The sequence below is a fragment of the Micrasema longulum genome, unplaced genomic scaffold (assembly GCF_059751315.1).
Source record: "Micrasema longulum isolate JH-2025_06_02 unplaced genomic scaffold, ASM5975131v1 h1tg000043l, whole genome shotgun sequence".
Classification (NCBI taxonomy): domain Eukaryota; kingdom Metazoa; phylum Arthropoda; class Insecta; order Trichoptera; family Brachycentridae; genus Micrasema; species Micrasema longulum.
In genome coordinates this window covers 46,117-57,527 of record NW_028277250.1, presented here as the reverse complement: position 1 = coordinate 57,527, position 11,411 = coordinate 46,117, and the positions used below count along the sequence as shown (strand labels likewise).

At 32.1% G+C, this 11,411-nt stretch overlaps 1 protein-coding gene across 1 annotated transcript in view; it reads left to right on the top strand.

The window, feature by feature from the left end:
• Positions 1-7,410: 7,410 nt before the first annotated feature.
• Positions 7,411-11,411, top strand: part of inaF-D (trp-interacting inaF-D) — a 44,544-nt gene continuing 40,543 nt past the window's right edge. The window contains exon 1 of the mRNA XM_088227330.1: positions 7,411-8,173. Within this exon, the coding sequence (XP_088083456.1) occupies positions 7,828-8,173 (346 nt within the window). The 5' untranslated portion in view covers positions 7,411-7,827. The remainder of the gene's footprint in view (positions 8,174-11,411) is intronic.

Below are 11,411 nucleotides of genomic sequence, written 5' to 3'. Positions count from 1 at the left end.
CATAAGGGTCTCCTGCATGACATCATAGAGGGAATGGCTGAGGGGACAAATTATAGAGGGCGCCCGCGATGGGAATATTTGGAGCAAGTGTGCGAAGATTTAAACTGCGCTTCATATGTCGAGCTGAAGAGGGCTGCAGAAAATAGAGACCAATGGAGGACGAGATGCAAGATTTTGCTGTGAACCAATCCCCAGGATGGAGACTGCAAAGAAAAGAATACCAAATTGTTTCTAATTTCTTCGGCAACAATCTTAAATTTATTTATTTTATCAAGATATTAGGTGTTTAGAAAAAAAAACATTGAAATAAGGAAGCAAGACATTGATTGGAAAATTTGAATTTGAGTATCAGTTTTGAAGTTCTGAAATCATTGTTGAACCTGCAAAATATGTATTACACAATAAAAAATGTTGAAGTATTAAAAATAAAAATGAAACACCAAGAACTTTATTTGCGCAATTTAAAAATGGTTTGCAACAAATAGTTTTTATTTTATTTAATGCACAAAATACACAATTTTATCATAGAGCACAAGTATAATTTTTTTATGTCCCGACTTGTTAGAAAATTCCGTGTTAAGTCGGGACTCCTTTATACATAAAACAAAAACACTTATTAACATATTAAACAATATACAAAATAATAAAAAAAAATTACAACATAATAATATAAATATATAAATAATAAAATTTATACATGTCGAAAAATAGATATTTTAGTCTCTAGAATGTAAGATGTATTTATTTAAGAGCAAATTGGTGATAAACGAAAGTCAAAAGTGATGGTATTTGAAAGGGAAAGAGAGGTTACTGACTGCATAATAAATGCAAACAACGAATGTCTCGAACAAGTAGAAGAATTTGTGTATCGGGAAGCATGTTTTCAAGAGATGGAAGAATAGAAAAAGATGCCGAAAGGAGAGTGAATGCCGGCAACAGAATGAACGGTCCGTTGAGATTTTCTGCCGGTCCGCAGAAATACTTGTCGCCCATTTTAAAATTACTGTACCGAAAATATTGTAATTTTTTTAATTCAAAATCGTCACGTTTGTTATTTCTATGCCTGTTATAATATTATTTCTCTCTCCTTCTTCTTTCCTTCCCATCCTCACTCCTCCCTTCATAATAAAGTGTAGAATTTTTGATATTTTTTGTTTAAAATTTTGCTCTAATTTTCTTGCCTCCTTTTTTACAGTAGAAGCTGCTGGATTGCTACATATTAACATTTAAATCAAGATTGAAATGTCACTTTCTAAATGTAGAAGTTGTTCCTTTCTTCTTCTTCTTTCCTTTCCATCACCTCTCTTCTCCGCTCTTCATAGAATAGTGTAAATTTGATTCTGCATAATTACTGAGAATATGTCCATGTCCTTGTAATTTTCTCAAACTAAATGGTTTGGGTAGGTAGGAAGAAATCGCCTTAAGCTAGGGTTTCCTAGGACAGCGGTGCCCGTATCTTAACGGCCGTAGTGAACGGTGATGCGGTGGACAGCCGTCGTAACGGTAATTAGAGAGTTGTTTCCTAGGAAAACGGTGTTGATAACACCGTTAAAAAATAAAACCACTCTCTAGCCACCTCTACGACGGCTGTCCGCCGGATCACCGTTCACTACGGCCGTAAAGATACGGGCACCGCTGTCCTAGGAAACCCTAGCTTTAGGGCAATATGCCCGCATTTATATGTACATAAATTGTATATTTATATTAAGTGTTAAATAAAATATTAAAAAGCAATTAACGAAATACCGAATCCAACAAATACTTAAAGATGGACATGTCAAAAGTCGGAATAATCGGCGCGCGTGCATGTGAAGATGTATGAATGTAGAGGAAGCGAGATCTGTATGCAAAGATATAGTGTTGTGGCGTTTTATCCTCTCTGCCTACCCTTACGGGGAAACATCGTGATGGTTTGTTTTTTTAACAAAATACTGCAAAAATAAAAGTTTTTCTAGCTGCGTTACCGGTCCGAAATTTTTTTCTCCTATTTTCACCGGTCAGTGGGCTTAAAGAGGTTGGGGAACGCTAGTCTACCACACCCCCAGAAATGATGTGATAGTAAACCTTTGTTTCGCATTTTGATGATTGAAAGTCGGAATAATTAATAAATTAACGTAATCAAGGCTTTCCGAATCGTAAACGTAAAAAAATCACCCGTGCTTTTGTTATCAGAATGATTTCGATTTCAATGGCCTTTCACGTGAACTTTGAGTTATTTATATAAAACAAATACGTTTTACGTACTTATTGGTTTACAAAGATATTTATATTCCTGTTACAAAGTTTACAAAAATAAAAACAAAATAGATTGCTATGTACACAATAATTTTTTTATTGAAAAATGTAACATTTAAACCAAAAAATACGCAAAAACATGTTGTTTTAATGGAAAAGGAGTACACGCCAGAGGCTAGAGTCGCCCATATGGAAAGTAATCATTCTATGATTATTAACTACGAAGTTAGCTACAGATTACAGCAATACAACGGGTCGTTGGTACTCGTGTCGCGAATTCAAAGTGCAAACCGAAACCGTGCCTTGCACGTTTGTTATTAAACTAAAAACCAAACCAAGGAACGCTTTTGTTATATGGATGGTTCTGTATTGTATCAATGGAGCTAAAGATCACTCTGAGATATTGGGTCTGTTTAAAAATACTCCATGTTTTGTTTCAAGAATATTTTGGAAATGTTAAAACACCCCAGCAAGTAATTTTTGTTTAAATAGATTTAAGTATATCAGCTCTATCTCAATCGCATAAAATTAAAATGATATAATAATAAAATAGTCATGATAATATTAAACAAAGACGTGAATGATATGCGGATCTTTGCTTTTCACATGTGCACGTTTAAGGGGAGGATACGGTTTAAAGCACTGGACCAGAAATATGAATGAATTAAAATTTGTATTAAAATACAATATTTTTAAAATATTTTATTATTTATTGGTAATTTAATCATATCGTTTCATTTCACGACCCCTTTTATTGCATACGTGTTCCTAAAAAGGTTGAAGGAAATCCCAAATAGTCTTAAAGCCAAAGTCTACAACTCTTGTGTTCTGCCGGTGGCAACATACGGTCTTGTAACCATGTTACTCACTGCTGGAAGTTTTTGCAAAATAAAGTGCACTCAGCGGTCTATGGAAAGACAAATGTTGGGCGTCTCCTTTAGACACCAAATAAGGAATGGAGAGATTAGACTCCGTAAAAAGGTGGCCGATATCGCAGAAAGAGTGGGAAGACAAAAATGGCAGTGGGCGGGTCATGTGGCGAGACAAGAAGTCGATAGGATAAATCCCAGAATACTAAACCAGAGACCCTACGAAGGTAAAAGGAAAGATGGAAGACCACAGAGGAGAAAGACTGACGACGTCGTCGAACACGTGGGCCATGGATGGAGATAGAGTGCCCAGGACACAAGAACATGGAAACATTTGGAAAAGGCCCATATCCAGCAGTGGAGAGAAACGGACTGATAATAAGAAGAAGAAGATTAGTTTCATGCGTCGGCGTCGTTCAAAAATAATATGGCCACGTGATTGATATAGACCCTTTTTCTAGGTTAAGCAAATTGGAATATTGCATCTATAGGTATTTCTAGGATGAAATTATATTTGTCCCTTAATAATTAATATGAATTAATGAACCCTATTGAAAAAAAGTACTATTTTATCTGTGGGGTAGAGAAAAAATAAATTTGGTGATTTTATTTTTCCGCATACGACTACACTTTGCTTTATATACGGTCACACTGATGATTTAATGCCAAATAAATACGAACACGTGTAATCCTGTCTTTGGCTGGTTTAAGTAGACACTTTACCACTGTGTAACATTCTTCCATCCATTGACTTTTGTGAAGTAAAAGAGCTGATACTTTTATCATGTGGGTGAGATTCGTCCAGCTGAACTATTTCACCTACTAAGTGTGAGGAAATGTGGATGTTTAAACATTGGCAGAATGGTGAATGTTACACATTGTGTATAGTGGCCACTTAAACCAGCCAACGACAGGTCATAAGCCTTGTTAATACCTAGAAATCCATATTCCTTTTTCAAAAATGTTTTCTTTCTCTGTTGCAACAAATTTAGATCTAAATAACTCCCAAGGGAAAAAATCCAGCCTATCTACAAACATTTGGACATACTTTAAACACTGTTGTAAAGCGGGTTGTGGTCCTGTGGCTAGAGTCTCGGACTCACGGACCAATGGTCCGTGGTTCGAATCCCACTCTACCCCAACTTGATTCCATTTTCTAATAGTGAGTTATTTACAACTCGTTGAAAATGGCCCTAAAAATTAAATATTTGGGTAAATCACAAGAACGCAAATATTGCTTTTTAAAAAATAAATAAATTTTAATGACAATTTTCATTTAGAACATTATTAGAACCTTAAGCATTACCCAAAACACTTAATTATGTTGAATTTACCAAACCGTATAAGTTTTTTCCGTTTTTCAAAGATTTTAATATTATCGAACTATGAAATGTCAATTCCAAAACTCTTTAATCATCAGTGTGGCCATGCAAAAAGTAAAACTCTACAAATCAACCACTCTCTACCCCCGCGAGAAGATTCATAATAACATTTCTGATTTATAGTCCCCTATGCAAGGTATACTTTCAATTATTGTCATTATCAAAGAATTGCAAATATTTTTTCATTTAATAAAGTACTCGTAACACATTCGGAACACAGTTACTTCTTTATATATTAGTGATCATATTCGCATTTATAATTCTTAGGCATTATATCAGCACTCAAGAATGTATAATTTATTACTTTATTCTAAAAACGTTTGTAGTATCATAACATATTACCTACGCATGATTTTAGTACAAATTATCTATAAATGTATGTACATTGTACATCTTACACGATATTAAAGTTAGGAGAAAATTAATTGGGCTCTCTGGTTAAAAGCCTAAGAGGTATAGTAAAGATGCGTAACTTTAATTTCTGAAACTTTATATCAATTATTTTTAAGCTAGGTATAAACATGAACTTTCAATGTAATAGGAATTGTAAATTATCAGTTGGCATCGTGGTGTAATGGTCAGCTTATTTGCCTACCATCAAGATGTCTCGAGTTCGATTCCCGACATGGTTGATACGAAATAATTATTTAAAAGGGAGTTTTTACACTAGAGCATTCCATAGACCCTGGACTGGTACCTGAAGAGAAAAACTGATCATTTTACCTTCATGTAAGAAAAATTATCAAGATACGGTACAATTGGTGTACCGATGCAGTGCTCTATGCACAATTAGTTGCGAAAAGGGAATGATAATATTATCGGGCAACGCCATACGTGGCAATTTATTCATAGCAGTTATCCAAGTATTTAAACAACTTAATTCAAATTTGTTACAACAAAGAGGGAAACATGTTGAGACTCATTATCATATCATTGACTGGTTTAAGTGGTCAGTTTTCCCTCTCTGTGCTTAATCTAAATAACCCCCAAGGAGGAAATCCAGCCTGTATACAAGCATTTGCACGTACTCAAAACATTATTGGTTAAACGAAATTCAACTTAAAAAAAAAGTAAAAGGATTCGTCATCATAGGAATTCGTGCAAGTTTAAAAAAATTAGATATGGATTTAGATTAGATTAGATTAAGATATTGGATTACGATTAGTTTTAGATTAGATTAAGATTATAATAAGATTAGATTAAGATTAGATTAAGATTAGATTAAGATTGTATTAAGATTAGATTAAGATTAGATTAAGATTAGATTAAGATTAGATTAAGATTAGATTAAGATTAGATTAAGATTAGATTAAGATTAGATTAAGATTAGATTAAGATTAGATTAAGATTAGATTAAGATTAGATTAAGATTAGATTAAGATTAGATATAGATTAAATAAAGATTAAATTTAGATTAGGTTTATATTAGATTGAGATAATATTTATATTAGATTTAGATTAGATTTAGATGAGATTTAGATGAGATTTAGATGAGATAGATTTGGATAGCAGCAGAAAAAGAGCTTATTTTATTGAATGCGTTCCGAAGTAAACATCTAAATTTTTGATATTACTAATTGTTATACATAATGACAAGCATGTTATGTGGTCAAAAGTTTTATGAAAACTAGCTGGTAATATACAATTTAGTATTTTTATTTCATCTAAATTAAAATTTCTCTTCGGATATCGACATATTTCATATTAGTGATCAAAAGTTCAGAAAGGATAGCATATTTTTTTCTGTAATTGCTGGGTATTTTTATTTTACCATCTTTGTATATATGAATTTTAGTATTAATTTTTTCGTGTTATGTATGCCTTGCAATATTCTTGTAATGTACATATACGTATATAAAATAAATAAATTGAAATTAAATTGAAATATAAATTAAATGTGTAGGTACAGCATATTTATTACTTAAATATTGAATATATAGATTATATTCGGTCAGTTAATTGTAATGTATTGAAGGCTCCGAGCGGGAGACGCAAATTCTAATTGACTTCGAACATATATGTAAAGTAAAGAATTCTAAGAGTGCGCACATGATTAAATTATTTATTTATTCAACTTTTTGTACTTAATGTTATTTGTACATTGGCGGGCTTATTGCCAAATGGCAATTTCTTCCAACCAACCAATAAAATAAAAGTTTTATTTTTATAATTCAAGTTACAAAACATATTCAATAGAAAAAAGGATCAAAAAGCCAAAGATATATAAAAATAGAAATAAACGTATTTGTGTATAAATTACCTTAAATCAAAACTATTACTCAATGGGAAAAAGGAAAAAACAGGAAAGAGGAAAAAGGAAAGGAATTATCTTCCTATACGGAAGAGGAACCCTAACATTTGTTATGATTTTTTCACAATTGAGTTTACATGTGCTTCAAACGTTAACTTATTGTCAAACAGAATCCCAAAATCCCATATCTAATAAACTTGACGGTCAAGGCAATAACTATGGATACTTTTAAAGTTGTTCCTTGAAAATGTGAGCACACAGCATTTTTTAATATTCAATTTTAATAAGTTTTGTTTACCATTTACATTTAATCTATCAAGATTTTCCTGGAGTTTGATAGTCTAAATTTGATTTAATTTTTTTATTATATTTTCATGTCATCAGTAAAAAGTAAACAATATTGATTGTAATATGATGTTTTTTTGTAAATAAATCCACTTTATTTTCTCATAATAATAAAATCAGATTTATGATTCGAGGCATAAATTTCATATTACAAAGTGTTTTTTAAGTAGCGCAGCATGTAAGTAATGTGGTACAATACCGACTTGAGAAGATATTTCTTACACCTCACGCCAACATGGCCCGTAACTCATAAAACGATACGTTTCCCGATTTAAACTTTAGTAATCCTCCGCCTTCTAAGTTTGAATATAGGATGCGCGCGGTCCTCACTGGACTCTGTTATACCGACCGGATGACTGGACTGTGAAAAGCTGAGCGGGAATTTTTCCGGAAACATTGTTCCGAAACGCGCGCAAAACAAGCTTGTTCGCTATTCAAAACCTTACAAGTTCTTTAGTATCAAATCAAGCAAGGGAAAGGCAGTACCTGCTTGAAAATTTGCAATATCAATATCCAACGATCGCGGAAAATGTTTAAGTTGACAAAATGATATTTAAAATAGTTTTTTGTACTCAAAACTAGCGTAACAAAATTGGAAGTAATGAAATGCGGATGCAAGTCTATGTATCGTTTTTTTGCGCTTAGAAAAATATACATCCAAAGTTTCGTACGTAATTTTTAAAAGTGATTGGACGCGTTCCGAAAAGAACTTTCAAAAGTTTGTGATCTTTCGAGTTCGTTGAAGATGATGCGAAGTGTCGGTATTTTGTCCCCGCCGAAGTCTCCCGACTGTCGCCAGGGAAGTCCTCAAGAGGAGGAGCCCGAGGAAACGTTCGCCACGCGAGCCAAGGAGCAGCAAGCCGAAGCCAAGGCCGCCAGCAAGTTCGTGAGGGTCCTGATAGTCCTGGCTTACATCCTGTCCGTGTCCATGGCGGCCATCTTGTTATCCCTCTATTACGTCCTGGTCTGGGACCCCCCGAAGGATTCGAATGGTCCCAAAAGCCCCATGGCCTTCCGAGACGTGAGGAGTAACATGACGTTTGATGTTCATATTGACAGAAGCCAAGAGACTATGCGGAACGATTTTGACGGTGAGAAATAAATAAAAAAATATTTCATTTTTATGAAGGTTGAATTCTAAAATTTTATTTTAACCGACCCTTTTTTTTTAGTAATCTACGTCGTTTTATGTAAAGGCCTAAATAAGATATGATAGTAAATATGCGGTGTAGGTAATATTAATTTTAGAGTACGAGTATACCTACGCCGACGGCAGAAATTTTAAATGCCGCAAAGTGTAAATTGTAAAATGAAAATAAATAAAATGAGTATGATAAAAATCAATCATGTTTCTTATCTTAGTCAATATGTAATACATAAACGAAAACAAGTTTTATATTTTAGTTACAACAAAAATCGGTTATTATTTATTGACAAAAAACAATATTTTTAAAAATATTTTATTTTTCCTCTCTTTTTAATAACATTTAACTTTTTGTACAAATATATTTGTAAATTGGCGACTTTTTGCCAAATGGTAATTTCTTCCAACCAACCTATAAAATAAATCGAGTGGCTTCGTTTTCATCAGCGCATTAACTTTCAATCTCTCTCACTTCTTTACAATATTCTTCACAACTCTCACGCACCAAAATATCTTGTCGAGAATTTAAATTACCTTTTTAATCATGGTCTTTCGCTTCGCTCTTCTCGGGAGAGAACACTTTCTATTCCTCGATTTAGCACATCATTTTTCTGTTGCAGACTTGGAATGAGCTACCCCTTCACGTAAAAATGCACCTTCTCTGGCCACTTTCATGAAACGCCGGAAACATTACTACATATCTCTAGAACCATAACCTCCCTAAATTTTTCAATTAAAGAAAAAATATCTTGTATTCCATAAAAGAAGGTCCTGCCTAAACATAGGAATTTTCTAGCTAGTTGGGAACAAAGAACCTCTGTACATTTTGAAACCGTGAAATACATAAATTACTTGATCTCACATTCCTCATCCTTTAAAGTGTAAAACAATAAACTTTTATCAAGTTTAAATTTTAGGAAGTGCAAGCTTTATCTCCCTATAAAAAACCAGCTGTTATTTTTTAATTTATCAGGTTTATTCATTTATGTATCTTTCGTTAATTTTTTTTAACAAATTTTTTCCAACTCTTCTTATGACCAGTCCTTTTATTTGGTTGGCTGGAAGATATTGCTTTAAGCAACGGGTCCGCCATCGTAGTAATTATTTGTAGTTGAAGATTTAAAAAAAAAAACGAATAAAAGGTATTGTTTATGTAGATTATTTTAGTTTAAAAACGTACCACAAAACCCAAAAGACTCTTTTCAACTAAAAACTTATTTACACTTCGTCCTTCTCATCATTAAAATTTTTCCCTAATCATGTGCGTATATATTATGATTGTACACACAAGATATGATTTCTCCATTTATCATGTTAAGGACCCTTAAGTTTACTTACCTATATATTTTATAAAATAAATTTTAATGTATTTAGTCACTACACGAACTGTTGGGAATAATAATAAGAATACGCTTATAGAAAAGAGACAATACGTTTTGATACTAAAATATCAATTTAAAAAGAAAATATTTTATTAAATTTTTTAATGGTTTCGATGAAATACAATTAAGAGTCAATACAGTGGGTTTTACTTATAAACCTCGTATGGAGTTATACCCCGTATAGAGCTAGGATAGCGACCATTCCACATTTATACCAGCGTACAACGTGGTATAACACTGGAATAAGCCGATCTATCATATATTTTTCAGTAGTAAAACGAATTGCGTTTATCTCGAATTTAAACAATTTGGAAAAAATGTTTTCTATTATTGTTATCAAAAACATTTTTCACTTTGTGGTATGACATTTTACACTTATTTGTTTATAAATTTGTATAAACCACTTTATTTTTTTATTTTTTTTATTACACTTCGACCGGTTTCGAGGTTACTACCTCATCGTCAGGAATTTAACTAACTTAAAATTACACGTTGCTATTTATATAATAAAATATTGTATGAAAGAGACAGAAAATTGAAAGAAAGAGAGAGAAAGAAGATAAAATAAATCATAACGGGAATAGTTTTAAAAGAGGACTTGAAGTTAAATTTAATTGATTATTTATTATTTGAAGTTTTTGATTAATGGCTTTACTAATTTCTAATCGTTCTAAATTATCTAAACGAAAACCATTTTTATTGATATGCAAAATTTCTACACACGTTTCTTGATTAAATTCATGGTTTTCGGAAATAAGATGATTTGCGAATTCTGAAAAATTATTAATACTCAGACATCTTAAGAAAAAGAACATATAAAGAACATATAAGACGAAAAACTAGTTAAGTTTTTTAGGGGTTTATAGGACACATATTTTAATTGATTTACGTCTTGTAGACCTAATAAAATATGTTTTTTAGATAAATAACCTATTACATTTTAAAAAGCTGCGTGGAAGATTGATCTACTAGTTACGTTATTTCGATACTCTTGCGACATAAGACTTATTTATACGAAATGTTAGAAAATAAACACATCAGTTTTGGTGGCAAATTCATGTACCAATTCATGTATCAATTTGTTTGAGATGTCCTATAAAGGGTTAGTCCAAGTTGTCAGTCAGAATTTACTTAAAATTGCAACCAAAAGTTGTTTGCAATTTCCATCGCAACACCGAGAACTTGTGTTGAGGGCCTGTGGTTCAATGTGGTTAATTAGTTCATCGTTGTCTGCTTGAACATACGGAGAAAATAACACCTCAAAAATGTTGCAGTAGGAAGCCATAACAACGTCAATATTGCTACTATGTGTTACTATTGTAGTAATTCCTTGCCTTTAAATGTACACTGACACCTTTATAAAAATGCTGGTTCAAAAAATGTTTTTAAAGCAAATTCGATTTTAAAAGCATGTTATTCAAATCACTTATTAAATCGGAATTCAATTAATTAATTTATTTATATATTAGAAAAATCACATAAGTAAAATTACAAACAAATATTCTACTTAAACACTAAGGATGTATCAAGCAAGCGAAGGGGTGCGGTATAGCGGAATACTTCAGGGGATCTATCAGTTTCTGTATAGGCATTGCCTGTTCTAAGAAACCGATATATTTCGCCAAAAAAATAATAATATATGATCGTATTTGCAAAAGTGCACACAGATATATCTTTAAAAAAATCTTTATAAGTGTTGTGAAATAAATTAATTATGCATGTATATGATAAATATGAATGTAATATATAAGTACGTATATAATAAAATAAGTATGTGTATAACATAATAAATATGTACACAAT